The sequence below is a fragment of the Pieris napi genome, chromosome 18 (assembly GCF_905475465.1).
Source record: "Pieris napi chromosome 18, ilPieNapi1.2, whole genome shotgun sequence".
Lineage (NCBI taxonomy): Eukaryota > Metazoa > Arthropoda > Insecta > Lepidoptera > Pieridae > Pieris > Pieris napi.
Genome location: NC_062251.1, coordinates 6476073 through 6497412, shown reverse-complemented (window position 1 = coordinate 6497412; position 21340 = coordinate 6476073). Strand labels below are relative to the sequence as shown.

Sequence of the window (21340 nt, the reverse complement as noted above, 5' to 3'; positions counted from 1 at the left end):
CGTGATCGGTATATACGCGGGGTATTGCTAGTTAAATGTAAACATATTTATTAAATAACTGCCCCCGCTAACGTCCTTTCGCCTTAGCCTACCTTTAGGAACATTTTGCTATGCTATTCCATAGAGACTGTTCGGTTTTCCGAGGTTAATAAGACTTAAGTACTAAATAAAACAAAATTTTCAAATTTTTTCTTCATAACCTGACTTCAAGGAATAAATATATAATGAATACTCGTATTTGTCCAGCCATCTTCGAGTTTTGCGTTGTAATTATTTTATTTATAACACTACAAATGTTTAGAATTGGCCAGTTAAAAATATTGCTGATGAAAACTTTTCTTGAATTTCAATTTTAGAACTCTTTGGTAACCTAATGTAGTATATTGAATTCATTTGTCATTTGTTTTTGTGAATTGGCGGCTCGCGAGTGCGTTGCCGGCCTTTTAAGAATTGGTACGCCCTTTTCTTGAAGGACCCTAAGTCGAATTGGTTCGGAAATACTTCAGCTGGTTCCACAATCCAGTCTGATTGCCATCTTCAAGATTCTGCAATAAGCTTTATCATGTGTATTTTGCTCGCTCATTTTGTTTTATTCTAATATTTTTTAAGTACCTAAACGTTATTATGTAGGTACATGTAATGTGCCTCTTAAAGGTATGCATTTTATTGTTTCTAGTAAAATTTACTAAAATGCCCGTTGAAAACCCTTTTTAAAGGTTAATTAAAACGCTATTAAAAGATAACTCTTAAAGATCAATCTTCCAATTTGCAGGTTAGACAAGATGGCCGTTTCCGGTGACGTCACATTGGCACAAGATGGCGCCCGATTGCATCCTTATATCGTCGCGTTAGTGTAAGTGTTTCTAACGAATTAATAACTGATAATTACTGTTTGTTAAATACTTGAGATAAGTACAACAACGTTCTTGTTTGTATTGTCACGTTTAGTTAGCAACTTAAAATCGTAAGATGTTCCCAACGCAACTACTTTAGAAACAAAGGTTAATGAGAAATTTAATAAGGTCGTGGAAGATAAGGCGCGAAATTTGAATTTGGAACAAGCTTCTCATACTAAAAAAATGTGCGTGCGTACAAAGTACACATGTCAGAAGTGAACCTTCTTTGGCAAACTACTTTTTAAGTCTTGTTCATATTTATACAAATCTAAATCTTTCGATATCCGAGACTTAGAGGGAGGGAAAAAGGAAGATATGTTAGGAATTTAATGAATTTAATTGTCATTAAAATATTAAAAGTGTCGAAAATTAATACACATTATAAATTTATTTCTTTGATAATAAAATTTTTCGTTATTTGAGATAATTTAATAAAAATTTTGATAAAACAAAATTATTTTACATAAAATATAAAATATTAATATGTATTTCATAAATTCTCTTTACGAAATTTTAATTTTAAAAATAGAATTTCTATAAGGTTATTCGCCCTTCTCACTCTCTCTCAATCGCTCTCTCCCTTCGACAAAAACGCTGCACGTCTTCGTGACGCTATATTATTATTGCGTTTCATGCGTAAAAAATTAAGATAGGTTTGTAGCTCTAACAGAAGAATTTGAAGATTCGTAAGCCTATCAAAATTACCGATCTCTAATACCAAGTGCAGATTGATGAATAAAACTCCAATAAAAATATTGTATAATAATAGTTTTGAGACTGTTCAGATTCCTGAACCGCACAACCCTCATTGTGACAGCCACTTAAGCCACGGCTTATCTATGGCCACTTATCTTTACAAATACAAATACTCTGACATATAATAATCTAATTTGACAATTGACATTCCAACATAAGTTTAGTTAAATATTGCTGTATGTATTAGTTAAACAAAATTCCGAGTTAACTAATCGGCCTTGTGTCAAGAAAGTCGTAATGACTTTGACATGGTTAGATCAATTGTTTTTGACTATATACGAATACCAAGGAGGTTCTTACGTGCTTATTTTATTTTATTTATTACAGAAACACATACATTATCCTTACAGACTATGCCAATACGAAAATGTCGAGAAAAATAAAATATAATTTTATACATAATATACACAATATCGTTCTGTGAATTCACTCTGTGAACATATAAATATGTCGATAGTGTCGGAGACAGCATTCAGAAGACAACGATTTTGATGGGGATCTGTGCAACAGACTGGTTCTGGCCCTTATATATCCCATAGGTACAAAGAAACCCAGTTCTTGGAGTACACTTGGGTTGCACACTGCCCTCAAGACTTTCAGTACGTAGTAGGCCAACTGTAAGTCCAGTCTGGTTTCCAATTTATTGTACCCCACCATCCCCAAGACAAATAATGTTGGGTACATTAAAGGATAGTAAGGATAGACATACAGTCTGTTATAAATATATCGTATAAATATATTATACTAGCAGACTCGGCCAAGCGTTGCAGTGGCTAAGTTTTTTGTTACATTACATAGTAGGAAACTATTGAAAGGGTAATGGTAGCAGAACACCAGTCATGGGGACCACCATGCTTTTTGGTGTATATGCCATTACATTATAGCTTATGTGAAACGTTGCTATTTTCAACACAGCGCCATCTGTTAGAATTGTGTCAAATAATAAACAAATAATTTGCAATAAAATATTATTGGGTATAAATTAAGCTATAAGCTATCCTATCTTTTAAGTTAGATCAAACTGCACACGGTGTGCTAATTTGATTGAAATCGGCTATTTGATTAAGCTATTTATGTTAAAACGGAGACAATTAGACACTTATGAAAGAAATAAAATATAACATATAAGGTAGCGTTCAAGTATTACGTCATGCAATTTTTGGAGATTATTGACCCCCCCCCCTCCATGTAACGCGCCGTAACGATTTTCTGTACCCAGTAAAACGTTTCGTGACCACCTAGTGAGCTTTTATACCTAAAAGTGACCTATATGTAGTGTAAAGTACTGGAAAGTCGAAAATAATATTAACAATAATTCAATCCCCGCCCCGCATCGTAACGTTTTCCACCCCCCCCCCCCCAAATTGGTTACGTAATACTTGAACGCTCCTTAAGTGTAAAAACTCCATTAAAACAAATATAGAACATGGGCAAATAGACTCATCTGATGTAAAGTGATACCACCTATGGACGCTCAATGTAAGGGGCTAGCGAGTGCGTTGCCGTCTATTAAGATATAGTACGCGCTTTTCTTGAAGGACCCTAAGTCGAATTGGTTCGGAAATACTTCAGTGGCCAGCTTGTGTAACGGTGGACGTCGAGGTGCTACGGGTGAATGTATATTCTGCCTGGACGTGCGACGATGACACCTATTAGAACTATCGAATCAGGCGCAGAACCATACAACTTCCTCACCAGTACCGCGCAATATCGCAGCACAACTCACGAGGGGACTATTTGTATCGCAGTCTCATAGGTCCGCCAAGCGCGAATATACAATGTAAATACATAAATAGGATAAACAATAAGAAGAATGCAAGGTTGCTAAATATATATACCTATATATATATATGTAACGTTATGTGCCAAAAACTTTAATTAACAAATTTATTTTCTGTATTTTTTTGGGCCGTGAGGTTCAAGTGAACAGGCGCTAATTAAAGGTTTATGTTGGCGTCTGGTAGATAGTACTGGTGACCCCAGAGCTGGTGCTTTCCTTCACGAATAAGTATCGCAATACAGCGATGAAATGCTGCCAGCGTTAAAGGTACACTGCCACAGGGACCAAACTTTTTAAATTTGTTTAAATTTTCTTTTTATTTACTCTTCAAACGTGAGCCTGGAAGAGATCGCTCAATACATAAAAATATATTGTATAGATTCCTTATAAATTTAATATAATAAACATAAATATTATTTCGTTCAAATAAGTGTAGACTATAAGAAAATGTCAAATAATTTACAGACGGAATATTTCTGTCAAAATGAACCAGAGATTATACAATAATCGTGTAAATTTAAAAATAGAACAACAATTTCACGTGTCTAGTTTTCACTTTCGCGCTATTCCAAATTGGAATGCCGCCAATTTCAATGTCATTGGGTCAATGACTTCTCTTGTAAAGGCTATTTCACAAGGGAGTTTAAGGATTTTTATGGAATATGTAATATTTGATATATGGGATACGAGTATATAGGCCAAGAGTTATACAAAAAAGAGCAGTGTTTGCTTCAGCGTGCGACTCTCATCCCTGAGGTCGTAGCTTCGATCCCCGACTGTCCACCAATGGACCTTCTATGTGCGCATTTAACATTCCCTCGAACGTTGACGGAAAACATCGTGAGGAAACCGGCTTGCCTTGTACCCAAACTCGACGACGTGTGTTCTGTGACATGTCGAAGGCACAGGACGCTGATGAACTTGCCTATTAGGTTGACAAATGGTCATGAAACAGATTCAGAAATCTGAGGCCCAGACCTATTAAGGTTGTAGCGCCACTGATTTATTTATTTTTATCGTCGTAACACGCAATACGTACATTGGGGTTTTTATGCGGTCTTTATTATTAGAGACATTTAATCATATAAGGTGGAGATCACGTGAAAAAGAGTGTCAGCTAAGTATAACTTGACTATGACTCGACCCTACCTCATGGATTTTTCAAGGGACCAAACAAATCAAATTATCGAGAGATTCAAATTAACAGGAGTCAAATTATCGAGAAGTCGACTGTAAAGTAAAGCAATGTTTTTCACAGCTGCCCAATTTTGGTCCTTATCTGTTCTAGTCTATTAAAATTAATTTTCGATCTGTGGTTTATAAGGAATCTTTATATGTTCTGTGGCGCGTCCCGCGTTTAAATTGTAGAATTTAGTGCTGTTGACCTTGGGATGACGCGTTCCGTCCGCACGTGGATAGATATGAATTAATTTCATTGTAAGCATGGCAACCGCGTAGATAATATGTTTACTGATTTTTTTTCCAGTCTCTATTGTTATATATTGTTGGCAGAGTGAATTCACAGTAGCGATATAATATATGTATGTATGTTATGTGTTTGTTTATTGGCATAGTAGCCTAAGGATAATTTATTTATTTCTGTGATAAATAAATAGTTCTGTCTAGAAGGCAAGTATTGGATTGTTATTATAGTTTTACGATTATAGTTTTTAATCAAATTATAATCGATTAATAAAAAAAGAATAAAGTGCGTGAGTACAAAGTGTCATGTCAGAGGTAAAACATCTTTAGCAAACTAATTTTTAAGTCTTGTTCATATTTATTATTTATACAAATCTAAAAATTTCGATTTCCGAGACTTAGAGGGATAGAAAGATATGTTAAGAATTTAATTAATTTAAGTGTCATTAAAATATTATCAAGTGTCGAAAATTAATACAAATAATTTTTTTTTTAAATTTGTTTCTTCGATAGTAAAAACACGTGGCATTTTAATTTACAATTCGTCATTTGATATTTCAATAAATTATTTTGCATAAAATATAAAATACTAATATTTCATAAATTCTCTTTACGATATTTTTATTTTAAAAATAGAATTTCTATAAGGTAAGTAATTCGCCCTTATTACTGCCTCTCAATAGGTCTCAATAGCTCTCAAAACGCTGCACATCTTCGTGACGTATCCGTAAAAATTTCCTAAAGAAGTTTCACTTCAAAAACAATTTTAATTCTAAGAATTATACAATCTTACCTGTATCTATAAATGTTGATATTTTTTATCTATTTTAATGTGTCGAATTTGAATTCTCATTCAAATACATAAATGACATTCAATTCTTCGTTTACGAAATACTTTGTGTTCGTACATTGCGTAAACTGTCAATGGATAGTTAAGACACGTGAATAACAATAAGGGAAGGGCAAAGGTCAGTTGGTCAAACGTGTAACAACGCTTATCTATATGATAAGAATCATACGGAAGACATAGCAACATTCCTATTCAACATACGGGATAAGGATATCAACGGAATACTGGGCGTTGCGTAGAGATATGGGGTCTCTGGATCTTCTACTGCATTTGCCATAAAGAGTTCAGAGGAGTTGTCCGGATTAATACTTGTAGGTGAGTTTCATCATCGCACATAGAGAATACGAAATTCCACCTCACCTTGACGTCCGTCCGTTCCACAACTGAGAGTTTTTAAGGCACTTTACGCCACCACCACTATGTGGAACCAGCTGCCCACTGAAGTATTTCCGAACCAATTCGACTTAGGGTCCTTCAAGAAACGGTCCTTATTGACCATGCTCAACAGTCATCCATTGTACTGAGGATACTGTTCCTATTGCCAGGCAATCTACGTAAAAGTGATGCTGTTCTTTTCCGACGGTTCGCCCAGAAGTCTGGGCAAACATGTCCGAGGCTACAAAAGCGTGGCAGTCTCACACTATCCAGATAGCTTTATTGAAGTGAAACTTCTTTAGGCGCATGAGGGTAATTTTTTTACAGATGAAACGCAATAATAACGCGAGAGGTGAGAGAGGGCTATAGTGAGAAAGATTAAGAGAGTAAGGGAGATCGAGAAAAAATACATGCTATTGGTTGATGTATTCGTTTAGTAGTTACATATTAGAACTTTAGATGGCAATTCTGTCGCATAACGTCTTTCTTGTGTTCATTTTTAAGCTATTGCATAGATTTTATCGCGGGCTATGAGCGCGGCAACCGAATCAAGAAATTCCGTAACGAAAATACATACAACACACGATGAGGTAATACAGTTGCGGCCAATATGCGTTAGAGCGGGACAGAACGCATATTGCTTATTCACATCTCTCTGACGAGCGCGGCCGGTGCAGCCGGTACGCGTTAGAGTGAGACAGACTATATTGGCTGATCTGAGTCTGGCAGAGTGGTAGATTGAATTAATATCAACGAAAAAAAAATACTGCATAAATAAATAATTATAATTGCATAAGTTGATAAAAAAAATGCTTTGCAATAGCTTTACCGCGGCAATCCCCGAGTGCCACACGTTTTTTTTTTATTTATATTATCATTAGCACGTATACAGTGTGGATTTATATACAAATACATGGAGTGATCATCTATTAAGGCTTTTACCTTAGTAATAATTAATTTACAAAGAAGTTTCACTTCTGACATGTCTACATTGTACGCACGCACTTTTTTTTCTATAATTAGTAATTACTTCTGGATACAAAAGTCAGTGACAACGAGAATGTTCTATTTAGATATTCCCTGCTTCCTTCCCTGTTCGATAGGACTGAGAGTGTGCAATGGAAGCCACAGGAAGATGGCCTAGTGGCGAAAGACTTTCATTATTTTCATTTCATAATTAAATAATGGATTATAGAAATAGGAGTATATAGATCGTGTTTACGGTTTAAAATTCTAAGCTGGAAGAAAATTCTCATATATAAAATAACACTCCTTGTAAAGCAGTGCTGGCAGTACTAGAACAATTTATGGGAGCAAACTATATAGTATATTTTAGAAATGTCCCTATTCGTTCACAAAATCATAAATATTTTTAAGTCAACGGGAATGGATCACTGTCGGTGTAGACATGGGAAGAAATTGGCTATGCCAACAATTAATCTGGAATTGTATAGGAAAAAGCACCATTTATGCCATACAAATTTTATAATAATTAACCAAAAACATTCTAAGATTCTTCCTACTAGAGTTTTTAAAATTATAAATTACAAATGTAACTTTGGTGAAAATGTATTATTCTATTAAATATTATTTTTATAAAACATTTTAATTAATATTAATTTGATAACGTAATAATATATTTCAATAGTGTGATGATGCCGTGATAAATAATATAACAATTGACTATAATGATATGACTCACAAATCACAATGTAATTATAACTTCTATTCTACCCTTTAATACAAATTTGCACACCATTACGTGTGTCAGAATATGCGAACTTTATATTGTACCAATTGCAAATCAATTATTATTATTATAAACTTGGTACTGTCAAAATACCGTACGTAAATATAATATCAAATAAAAAGTTTGGAAAATCCAAAAGTGCACGCCTCAATGCGGTCATTCACATTAAAAAAAAAATTCTAAAACAGAAACTCAAGTTTTTTAAAACAAAATAACAAAAAATAAAATAAAAATAAATGATAATGAATGATTGAAAAAAAAACAAAAATATAATAAAAAAATATATTGTGGCGCCATAACTCTAAGGTGAGGAAAAAAAATTATACTAAAATAAATGTGTATATAGATAATATACAAATACACAGTCGTATTTTAGTTTTTTACAAATTATAATTAAACGACAGTACTTAGAACGCTAATATTAACTAGGAATCAGCCCAGGGTATAACTTTATATAATAAGAAAAAAAGTCTTCTGGTACGATAAATTTTTCGACCAATTTCTCTGCCACATACATGGATCCATAAACACAGACTGACGGACGTCCAAGAATGATTGATTTTAATGTTATTATTTACTATGTTAAACTAAATAATTGTTCATAAAAAATACCATATGTGCTTGATAGATTATTTAACTCGATTTTAGTGCACTCATATTATCCTGTAAGTGTTATATTAGTGAGAAAAAAGTCATTCGAGTTTCAAAAGACTGGGTTTTTTGACATGTCGAGAGTAGAACACTGCGAGGCGTGCAATTCACTGCCGTGCTGTGGTAACTTTTTACGTAATAAATCTATATATATAAAAGAAAGTCGTGTTTGTTACAACACTTATAACTCGAGAACGGCTGGACCGATTGCCATGGTTTTTGATTTGTTGGATTTGTTTCCGTCCCGAATAGCAGAATCTTATATATATATAAAAGAAAGTCGTGTTTGTTACAACACTTATAACTCGAGAACGGCTGGACCGATTGCCATGGTTTTTGATTTGTTGGATTTGTTTCCGTCCCGAATAGCAGAATAAGCAATAAAATATCGGATAAGTTATCGAATAACAATAAATTAATTAATTAATTTTACGAATGCAAAACGCATATGGTGCCATCTGTTGACAAAACTACGCATCATTTTACGTCGAATTCGTGTCAGTTCAAGAAATTCCGATCTTGAGGTGAATGAGGAGATGCATAACCATGCTTTGATCCTGATCAAAAGATGTTGGATATCAGAAAGTGCTTAACATGCAGTATCGCCATATTGACGCTAGAGAGAAGATGCCTAATGTGTAAAACTGCCATTCTTCTTTCGCAATGGCAAGCAATAAAACATTTCTGTATTTGCAAAAAAGTTGTATTAATGTAATACTTAACATTAATGAAATCCTAAAATAAGTTAAATTAAAGTAACAACGATATTATAAGGTTGTAGGGCGGAACGAAGTTAGCCAGGTCAGCTAGTTTAAAATAAAATTCATAAGTATAAAATCCCATTACATGATCACTTGCAATACAATCTTATTATTGCACAATGTGGTTACGGTCAGTGCCAAGGTTAGAAGCCGTATTACTTGACGCATGCATGAGCTTGATGGTATTATGTAAGGGTTACATAAATTAAGGACAGGAATTATCCCCTGGACAGCTAAGGAAACAAACGAGTCCACACTAAAAGGGTTACAGGTTTAATTCGACACTTTGTTACCTACCCATCCTGAACACGTAGAAATCCAGAAAGTTTACTGGCTAATCTTCATTGGTTCACACACAAGCATTTTAATAATAAATGTTAATAAGTTGTTATATTTAATTTGACATCATATGCGACTGGGGTTTCTCAATACTGAAAGAATAGTTAGTTAAGTAAAAGTGAAGTGTGTTGAGCTAGATGGAGCTTATGTCGAAAAATGAAAAATTATTTACACGAACTACTCTTTCACGTTCTTGGTCTGGCTTAGAACTTTTGGATCCACCCTCGTATGCACCTAATATTTATATGTATTTGACACATTTTTATTTATTTACAACCCACCCAACCTTACTAAAGCCAGAGTGGCCTAAAATGTATAGCATGGCAAAAAAATCATATTTTGAAACATACTGTATGTGAAATTGCATTAGTGTGAGTACTGTGAACCCGCCAGCTTTCGATAACCGACCTATATATAACTGAATGAAACTCATGTTGCCGAAATATGTATTTTAAGAGCCAACATTTAGAGTTTGTTGCTTTACTTAAAAACGCGATTGCGGTGATGTTAGTTATTTCGACTATGTATTTGCTTGTTGTTCCCACGAGAAAGTAAGTGCATGCTCCTATTTCACCATGCCGTCTGCTGATAGAGGACAAATCTTTGTTTTTAATTTATTTTATTATTATTTATTACTCAAGATGTCATGTGGAACATGGTGTAATGGTTGCAGCTCCTTACAAACATTGTGTAAAACAAAAAACTTGGTGATTAAAAACACTGGCGGAGAGTTTATTGCCAGTTCTCCTCTTCCGTTCTACGTCCTTGATTTGAGAACTGACACTAAATGTAAAATTAGAAGCATTTAATGTACATATATTTCATTTTTGAAATTCATAAGTGTACATTGTGTTACCTATTTGAATAAATGATTTTTGACTTTGAATCTAAAACAGTGTATCCTTACGTGCGGCCGACGCTCCACAGGCCCAGGGGGCAAATTGATTAAGGCTATTCGAAAATTTCCTATAATTATTTTGAATTAGAATTTCAGTTTTTATTATTCTCGTATGTTTTTGAAAAATTACTTACTGTGTCTTATATCTTTAAACAAATGAGTGAGTAAGAGTTTCTTAAAAATTATTCAATTTTTTTTTAAATTTCAACATACGTTATTTTTAGGAGGGGGGGCTGAGGCCTGACACAAAAAATATTGGGAAACAAACACTGATCTGAAATGGTCTTACAAATTAAGCGACCGGCCAAAACTACATTTCCTCAGAAACAAATTAAATAAAAAACCAATTAACACATAATAGATAATCAATATTCTATAGAATCCAATCTAAATAATCATCTTCATTAAATATTCTTTACATTATATATAGTCTTGTTAGGGTTAAGTCTGTGCAGCTTGCTATTTGACCCGCCAAATTACAATTACAATTATTTAGCGCAAAATTACAATTCAATATTCAAATAGAATTTGTATAAGGTCCTTCTCACTCTCTCTCAATCGGTCTCAATCGCTCTCTCCCTTACAGAAATTCTATTAAAATTAAAACTTCGCAAAGAGAATTTAATATATTTTATGAAAAATAATTTGTTGAAATCTCAAACGCCGAATTGTAAATTAAAATGCCACGTGTTTTTATTATCGAAGAAATAAATTTAAAAAATTAAATTTATTATTTGTATTAATTTTTGACACTTTTAATATTTTCATCATAATTAAATTCCAAACATATCTTCCTTTTTCCCTCCCTCTAAGTCTCGGAAGTCTAAAGTTTTAGATTTGTATAAATATGAACAAGACTTAAAAATTAGTATGCCAGAGAAGTTTCAGTTCTGACATGTGTACTTAGTACGCACGCACTTTTTTTGTGGAGCCAAAAGCGGCACGGCCGTACCATCCTTTTCTCGAAGCAGTTCCCTATAACTTGGTTGTTGATAAAATTAGAAGCCAAACAGGGATTGTATAAACACGTTATATTTCAAATTTCGATTGAACCAGTAGTTTAAGAATAACCAGTCAAATTTCTTAATTCTATCTCTTACTCTCATCATTAAAACTCTAAGGCACTTCTAGCAGAGAGTGAAGCTCCAAATTTAGATAGAAGTGCGATTGCCAATTCATTGTATTTCTTATAGTTAGTACAAGATGTAGTTAAGTTAGTTAACATGATAACTTAAGAAGGAAAGGAAGTAGGGACTGAAAAAATTGACCAACTTAGTATTACACTAGAAGAACTGCGTTACAATAAGTTAATTTTTCGATGGCTTATATTTTTCAGCAGCAGTGTTGGCCTAGTGGCTTCAGTGTGCGACTCTCATCCCTGAGGTCGTAGATTCAATCCCCAGCTGTGCACCAATGGACTGTCTATGTGCGCTTTAACATTCGCTGGAACGGTGAAGGAAAACATCGTAAGGAAACCGACATGTCTTAGACCCAAAAAGTTAACGGCATATGTCAGGCACTGACTGATCACCTACTTGCCTATTAGATTAACAAATGATCATGAAACAGATACAGAAATCTGAGGCCCAGACCTAAAAAGGTTGTAGACCGCCAATTTACATTCTGATTTTTTCTGTTTTGTGATATCCATTATAGAGACACAATAAAATGTCCGCAAGGGTCTCGAATCAAAGTCATGGTTGGCCTATCAGTGTCGGCGGCTCATTGTACACAATTGGAGATGATTACAGACTATTTGCGGCGAGGAAGTATTGTATATATAACTGGCATATATATATTTAAACTCAAACGGGGACCCGCGTTGTTAAAAATATACCGTGAATATATAGTAATTATCCATTAATATGAATTACTAGCAAACTCGGCGAACTCCGTTTCGCCACCAGATGGCTTCGTTTTATGTAACATTTCGTTTGGTGATCCCACTTTTCTGTTGAAATTTTTTTTTGCTATAAACCTCACGGAGCCCGAAACCTTTCCAACGAATGCAAAACCATGGAAATCGGTTCGTGCGTTCTTGAGTTATAGCGTCAGGAAGGAAAACGCGACTTATTTTTATATAGTAGATTATCAGGGCACGCATTTTATCCAAGCGAGAATTAAAGGACATCCACAGGAATTGTCGAGAGCAAATTGTGTTGTAAATGCAGATTCTCTGCTATTATAAAATAAATCATTGGCGCAACAACCTTTTTAGGTCTGGGCCTCAGATTTCTGTATCTGTTGCTTGATCATTTGTCAATCTAATTGGCAAGGTGATCAGTCTCCTCCTCAACACTCACCGTTGACTGTTTGGGTCTAAGGCAAGCCGATTTCCTCACGATGTTTTCCTTCACCGTTCGAGCGGATGTTAAATGCGCACATAGAACGTCAATTGGTGCACAGCCGGTGCTCGTACCCACGACCGCAGAGATTAGAGTACCACACTGAAGCCACTAGGCCAACACTGCTCTTCGTTATAGTGGAGGCAATAATATACTTCCATCTTTATATAGTAATGTACCGATAATCAGCACTTACGAAGATGATGATGACTCTGAAACACCGATATCCAACCAAGGTATATACAACTTCTTGGCCTTAGCCACTGGGAGGTGCTTTCCCCCCGTGGTGGCCAAGAGCCGGAGACTCGCTGGAGCCGCTGTTGCGCTAGTCGCGGGAAAATCCTATTCCGGCCGAGCTAAGCTCGCCAAAACAACCCTATCCTCTCTTTAGGTTGGAGGAACAGTACACCATCCATAAATAGATAGCTAAAATATATATAAAGATTGGTCCTTGTGGTACACCATAGGATAAATCACAAAACCTCAGTAAATAAAACTAAAAAAGTACTTAAAATCCGACCACAAATATATATTTTTTGTCCATTTCAGACGTTGGTGCGTCTCTTCGTTCTGGAGCACGGCTTCGGTTCTCATCCATCGTCTACTGACTGCGCCATTGCCGCCTATCACAGGTGAATAATAAAAAAAAATGTTTTACGAACGTGCAAAACCCGGCATTATATAATTCGAATGCTTTTGGGTAATCGCGGTCAGCGACGCACTGGCGATGACATATCTTACATATAAAAGTGAAAGTTTATATGATTTGATGTATATGCGAAACTTAATGAATGGATTTTGATGAAATTGCTATAATTTACAGAGACGTCATAAATCATATAATATATAGAGATGTTTCTCTCAAATATACTCTCTCATCTTAACCTACATTGTAATAATAATAATTAAAAATTAATAAATAGAAAATTAAAACAAGTTTAAAAATTTTGGTCCTTGTGGTACACCATAGGTTTTGTTATTTTGTTATTTGTCCTATACAAATAACAAAATCTCAGTAAATATCACTTAAAAAGTAAAGCTGGCAGCAATTCCTCGCTGCGATGCTATACGTTGAACGAGGAAAGCACCAGCTCTGGGGTCACCGGTACTATCTACCAGGCGAAAACCTGATACTTCATCTCTTTTATTTCTACCACATGGTCACTCTATCGTACAAATAGCCTAAGCAGTTATTAAATGTTGTTACAAACGCTACGGTTGAATATCTTTCAGGCCGCTAGTTAAACGGCGCTGCAGCTGTTTAGTCAAGAGGCTAGGCTGTTTATTGAACGGCTTATTAAGCTAGTTAGCTGCGACATATACATAGAACACTAAACTGTGATAGACTACATCATTTTCATGCTGTATTGTTTATTTGAAAAAAGCATCAGCTCTTGTCATCAGTACTGTCTACCAGTGACCTTTAGAGTCTCTACTCCAAATAGAAAAATATCATGGTTTGAGGAAAGGCTTCTGTCTTTGTTTTTGCGTCGCAAACAGTTCGTGTATATTATGTAATATTAACCTCTCGTTAGGATTCTTAAATCTAAATTATATTTTTGTTTTTTTTGATTCCAGCTGCAAAACCCGCAAAGACCCGCCCAGCAAGCTCAGACCATTTGCATCCGGTACCTTTGGTGGACTGTGTGGTCCTGCATAATCCACCGAGCCACACGATTGACGTGATCTTCGTTCACGGATTATATGGTAGGTTTTCTCTGGTGTACCAGAAAACCATCCTTCAGATTTCTGTATAATTTTCTTTGTCTAATTGGTGTCTGGTCTGTGGGTCTAAGGCCAATTTTCTCTCGTTTCCTTCACCATAATTAATTACGCATATATTTAGTGCGCAGCCGTGATTTGAAAGCATGACCTCAGGGTTGAGAGGTGCTCGAGTCTGAAGGGCAACACAGCTCTAAGCAATTGAAAGATCTTTAACAATAACCGCGAATTAATACATTTTCATAACTTGACAATTCGAGTGCTTTTCAGCAATCGTAAAATTCTCGTTAATATCCGTTAGAGATATTGTAAATTTACCGGTTCTTAGTATACATGCTTACTACATTTTAATATTTAAAAAAAAATATCAATAGTATAAGATCCCGCTATACAACGACCTTCACCGAGATGCTTATTTAATGAAACTTATTTTATATATAATTTAATATGTAAATAAATATAATCCATATGGGTTGCCTAGCAAATTTCAGTCCAGAGTATGTTTAATTAATATTTAAAAAAAAAAAATATTTTTATAATTAGCATGTAGTAAATTTTTTGAACTTTTTTCAATCAATATTTTTAATCAGGGTAGTATTATATATGTATCACTATAACCTTCTTTTATACTAAAGATGTATATATACTTTAGTGTCACATAAAAAATATACACATAAATAATTAATTGATTAAAAACAACCTAACTTTTGCATATTCTATGGGCTTCATACTTTCGATTGGTATAGAATTTATCTAATAATCATACCGGTGAAATGTTTAAAAAAATATTTTTTTTTGTAATTAATTAAAAATACTCTGGACTGAAATTTGCTAGGCAACCCATATGGATTATATTTATTGACATATTAAATTATATATAAAATAAGTTTCATTAAATAAGCATCTCGGTGAAGGTCGTTGTATAGCGGGATCTTAGACCACAACGTGCCTAATTACCACAGTAAGCTAAGATTTTGAGCAAATTGGTATTTCATAGCAGATTTACTGCAATTTATCCCTTCCTCTTATCAACAAAAGTAAGCAAAGTTCTCAAAATAATAATACACAAACGTAATATTTTTTTTGTAAATTGTAATAAAATGTATTATTTTTTCGAAAATGCATTTCGTTTTCAAGCATAGACAATGTAAATAATTACTGTTGGCGTAATTACCCATTAAGAAAATTAAAATCACCCAATAAGAAAAATATGAAACGAAATCATAAATGTGTTTGCTCCAAGTCGCGGTTGACAAAGTTGTAAGTGGGTTCTACATTAAATAAATAAATAATATATAAATTAAATTAGCCTTTATTAAGGTAACATTAAGTTAATTCCAAAATTGTATTAAGTACACGACATCCGAAGGAGTGGAGGTCTCTTCTCGCTATTTTCGAATCCCCACTTTTTTATTTCATCTTCCCAGGTTCCTGGTGGGCGTCCTCACCATTATATACAGAATACCCACTGGGCTATTCTAAATAGGACCTTTTTGACCCATCTGCCATTACAAACGCGGCCAGTATGACCGGCCCATTTCCACTTTAATTTTTTTAGTGTGTTACCACGTCAAATGAATGATAGAACGCTCCCAATATTCTTGATTTATAACTACATTACTCCAATTAGTAGACGTAAATATTACAAGTCGTTTCCGAGCCGTTAAGCTATACAAAAATCTATATATAAATATTGTCGTAGAAGCATCCTTTATCATGTTAAACAATGGATGTTATCAAACGGTCGGTCAATGTAGGTCGGGCTACACATACAAAATAGTTGACAATATTTCAAGTTAGTAGAATGTATGATGAATCATACATTTTTGTATAGAAAACTTACAACACTTGCGGGTAATTTCTGGATCTACAGAATGGATTTAAAAAATTCTTTTACCAATACAAAGCCACTTTGTGAGTGTGTATATTAACACAAATGAAAAGACTCTCGTGGTAGTCGGATTTGCAGAGAGAAACGGTCGAACTAAAACGTTTCTTACGTCTTACAAAGCAAGGTACTTGCTTCTAGTTCGTATGTTATTGAAATTATGAATATTGGCAGGCATTTGCTATATTCCATGTGAAGTCATTCAATTTTCAGTCTTACAAGTATTTAGTCTTATAAGTACAATATTCTACACTTCAATAATAATAATAATCAAAAATGGATAGAGAATTAAAACAAATTTATAAAGTTTGTCCCTGTAGCAGTGTTTTTAATGCTACCATTTCCTTGTTAACCACGGCAAGCACCAGCTCTAGGGTCACCGGTACTACCAGCCAACTGAAATCTTTAATTAGTAGCACTTGAACCTTGGCCAAACAGTCTCTACTCCAAAAGAAACAAAATCAAAGCTGGAGGAAAGACTCTTATATTTATGTCGTTTAGATCGCCTGTTCTGCCAGTTTCTGTGCTTGTCCAAGGGAGGTGAGACGGGGCTAACGTGTTCACACAAGTAGCTATACTAAAGGTCATCTCATCCTCCAAGGAATCAAGAACATTACATCCGACCGCTTATTATCCGTAGCGATGCCTGTGAACATAATGTTCATTAACAGAATTATATCTAGAGAGTGTGCCGACAATTGATGACGTTATTCCGACGCTAAACCTCGCGCTTATAAAGAAAAGGTGTAAAAATAAAGCCTTGGTTCATATGTTACTGTAAAAGCTCGAACTACGGTTAATCTTAAGATTTAAGTGTAGGTCTTAGGATTTACCGACATGATTTGGTAAATGTAAGAATTTCTGAAAATATGACGATTTTTCGAGCTTTTACCATTCGAATTCAGTATATGCTAGGTTTTACCACTGTCAGCTGGTAGATGTTGGTTTTAGGAATAAAACAATGAGTAATTCTTAATTATTTAGTTTAATGAACTATTAGACAAAACAGGTACATAGGTACAAAGGTATAAAGGTATCATATGATAGTAATAAGTACAAACTAATACTAACTTACTTAAATTATTTTGAAAAAACACATAACGATTATCTCTGAATATCTCACCGACATAAGGTACCTAAAAAAAACATTTCACTTGTTACAACACGGATTGCTATTGTGGCATTTAGAATTACAAAGTAATCCTGATGATCTGCAGGTGAATTTTTTTGTTTTTCAACATTTACCGTGCCATTAATGTAAATCCTAAGATTTACCAACGGAATGGTGGTAAGAGTTCGAATCGCAAACCTTTTGGGACATTTACCATTAGGAATTGGTAGATCTTAGGTTTTACTATGACGTGGAATAAGTGATACATGTATCTTATGTTCCATAATAAACATATTTTATTTTATTTTTATTTTTATTTTTACTGGAATATCTTAGTATTTACTGCAGTTCGAGCTTTAACAGTAACACATACACTATGTGGCAAAAATTCAAGTCTCTTATGTACTAAAGTATGTCCCGTATATATACAGTGTCAACTGTCAATATATATGAAGCTGTGGTTAAAAATAAGTACATAGAATTGCACAATATTTCGAAAAATACGTTTCAAACGATTTGAAATCAAAATATTGGAAATATTTTAAATTTTATCTCTGTCTATAAGATGGAGTTGGAGCTGTTGAAGCCCCCGGCTGTGCACCAATGGACTTTCTGTCTATGTACGCATTTAACATTCGCTCGAACGGTGAAGGAAACCGGCTTGCTTTAGACCCAAAAAGTCGACGGCTTGTCAAGCACAGGAGGCTGATCACCTGCTTGTCTAGATTGACAAATACCTAACCTAAAAAGGTTGTAGCGCCACTGGTTTATAAGATGGAGTTACCAAGATATATTTTAAATGCTTTAATTAAATAATTTATTAATAATTAACTAATATTTCAGGTTCTTTAGGTAACACATGGAGACAAGGAGAATGGAAAGCGAACTACAAAATGAATCCCGATATTGTACCTTTACGAAGACATTCCAATTCAATTCCAGAAATGACAGAACAAAATATACAGATTACACAAAGCGATGACGAAGATTGTAAAGACAATAGTTTTAATAAAAAAATGGACGATTTTAGAGAGAAAATGAATGACTTAAAATATAATAGAGATAGAATTAATAATAAATTCATTAATTTTAATGAATTTAACGATCAAAATGATTATGAAAATAGAACTGATTTTAATGATATGATGAATAATGAAGATCGTAGCCAATTGAACGATGATTTAAAAAACATATTCAAAGATAACGTGGATAATGTGAGCGAATTCTACGAAGACATGAAAAAAATACTTCCGAACGAAAATATGTTTATAACCGAGAAATTTTATAACAACACATTGCTGGATCAAGTTGAAATCGTTGGGAATTACGAATCTCAGGCGAATTTTGTGCGTGACCTATTCAAAAGCAGTTGCGAGAGTAAAAATGATAATTGTGAGTGTCATGGTGAGTGTGAGGTGGGTTGTGGGTGTGTGTGTGACATGTGCTATTCACCATGTTGGCCCAAAGACTGGATCAAAGAGGACTTCCCTGGTGCAAGAGTTATTTCAATAAATTACACCAGTGATCCGTATTTATGGAGGCCGCTGTGGATCAAAGAAATCAAAAGGTATGTAAATCAAATCTAATTTAAATAACTTTTGGTCATTGTACGTTTGGCGTGCACGTACATGAGGTCGTAGGTTCGGATCCCAGCTGTGTCAAGCCAAGGCACCAATAGACTGGTAGCATTTAACACTTGACGGTGAAGGAAAACGTCAGAAACAGACATTAGAAACAAAAAGGCGTCGGTGTGTCAGCCAAACGATTGATCATCTACAATGGTACCTACTATCTATAGATAATTTGAATGTGTTCCGGTCTCTTGAAAATTACTCGATAAATTGAATAAAATCAATGTCAATCCCCTCGGTTATTTAAAGTTGAAGGAATAGTAAGTAGCTCGCCAAAATGCGATAATTTGTAGTTCGAGCTTCCCTTCTCTCTATAATTTAGACATAGACATAACAATTATAACTAACAAAAACACAATAATCAAGGAAAAATTTAATAAAAAACATAATGAGAGATAAAAATAAAAATAAAAAAATCCCTTTTCCCATTCGGTTCGTTTCAAGTGTGTAATGCGTGCTGTGGCTGTAATTGGCTCAGCATAATGCTGAAGAGCAGAATGTTCCACAGCGCTGATCATTCTGCCAGAGGCCACAGAGCTAGTTTCCGCCTCAGTCGCAAAAAAAGAAAGAAAAGGAATGTAACAATACTTAGTAGAAAAAAAAATATTAGTAAAAGTTAGCAGTGTAACTAATGAAGTCATGTGTAAAAGTATATATAATAGTAAATAAAATATAATTAAAAGTTAAAAATAAGAATAATTATTTTGAGCGAATTAAAAATTAGATTTTGTGGGTTTTTGTTGAGTCAGTAGATGAATCTTATAGCTGGGACTAAAATTTTACTTTAATTGGAATCTCTTCAGCGGAGGAGAGATAATTTCAAAATTTTAAAGTGTTTATCATGCACAGACCTGGCAATTGCTTTTTTTAATTCGTCTATTTGGACAATAGACGGAATCGCTCACTCAAAAAAGATTACGAAAATCTTTTCAAAATAAAAATTTGTGAATTGTATTCAATTAATACATAATAATGATATCACGATTTTAGTTATTTTTAACTCTTGGTAATTTTAAATTTACCTCTGATCCTTAGGTTTTAAATTATCGACAGTCGACTGTATTTGCAATTTAAAATCTTTAATTAACTTATTTATTCATTTAACTAATCATAACAATGAATTGATAATTTTCTTAACCTTTGGTCCTTGTGGCACTTAAACGCTGGCAGTATTTTTTTTATTAAATTTCTTTTCACAAACTGTCAAACGATTTTGCAGATTAAGGCTTCACGAGAGAGCAGAACAAATGACGTCACAGCTGTTAGACCTGGGAGTTGGGCAGAAACCCATAATATGGGTTGGGCATTCGAAGGGAGGTCTGTTCATCAAGCAGATTTACTGTGATGGTATGTTATGGTAAATTTATATTAGCTTGCATGAATTTCGTAATTTGGCCAGATTATTTTCTCTTAAAAAATGGTAAATTATCAAAATATTTCAGTTTATATCTAGTAACTTTAGGAGGTTGAGCAGTGTTGGCCTAGTGGCTTCACCGTGAGACGTCCATCCCTCAGGTCGTAGGTTCGATCCCCGGCTGTGCACCAATGGACTTTCTTTCTATGTGCGCATTTAACATTCGCTCGAACGGTGAAAGAAAACATCGTCAGGAAACCGGCTTGCCTTAGACCCAAAAAGTCGACGTGTGTTTGGCACAGGAGGCTGATCACCGACTTGCCTATTGGATTGACAAATCATGAAACAGACTCAGAAATCTGAGGCCCAGACCTAAAAAGGTTGTACTTTAGAAGGTTTCTAAACATGCTTTAAATGTCCAATTTCAGCATACGACGCGCATTTACAAGTAACGAAAGAGTCAGTGGGGCAAAACGAAATTGATGATGGAACAAACGAATTTAATGATAGATTTAATGATAAACATAGTAATGATATAAGTGATGATGCATTGTGTAATACGAATGGGATAGAAGATGAAACTATACAAAATAGTGGTAAGTAGAAAGTTTTAATCCCCGAATTTTGTTTTAAGAACTGGCATTAAATGTAAATTTAGAAGAATTTTCTATTGACATTCCTTTCTAGCTATGCTTTGCGGTTCCACTCGCATTAATTATGCCGTAGCACGATGTTCTATAGCCTAAAGCTTGCGGTAAATGGACTTTTAAAGGAAAAAATAATATAAGTCAAACACTTTTCAAGGAGTTTT

The 21340-nt window shown here is 34.3% G+C and overlaps 1 protein-coding gene across 3 annotated transcripts in view; it reads left to right on the top strand.

Annotated features, from left to right (window-relative positions):
- LOC125058565 overlaps positions 1-21340 on the top strand; it is a 34611-nt gene that overhangs the window by 10009 nt on the left and 3262 nt on the right. The window contains exons 2-7 of one of the 3 annotated variants that reach the window (XM_047662669.1): positions 773-853; positions 13373-13455; positions 14405-14530; positions 18388-19111; positions 20395-20522; positions 20958-21125. In XM_047662669.1, the coding sequence (XP_047518625.1) occupies positions 783-853; positions 13373-13455; positions 14405-14530; positions 18388-19111; positions 20395-20522; positions 20958-21125 (1300 nt within the window). In that variant the 5' untranslated portion in view covers positions 773-782. Of the gene's footprint in view, positions 1-772; positions 854-13372; positions 13456-14401; positions 14531-18387; positions 19112-20394; positions 20523-20957; positions 21126-21340 lie in introns of all 3 variants that reach the window. The other 2 variants (XM_047662668.1, XM_047662667.1) reach the window with 2 other exon arrangements.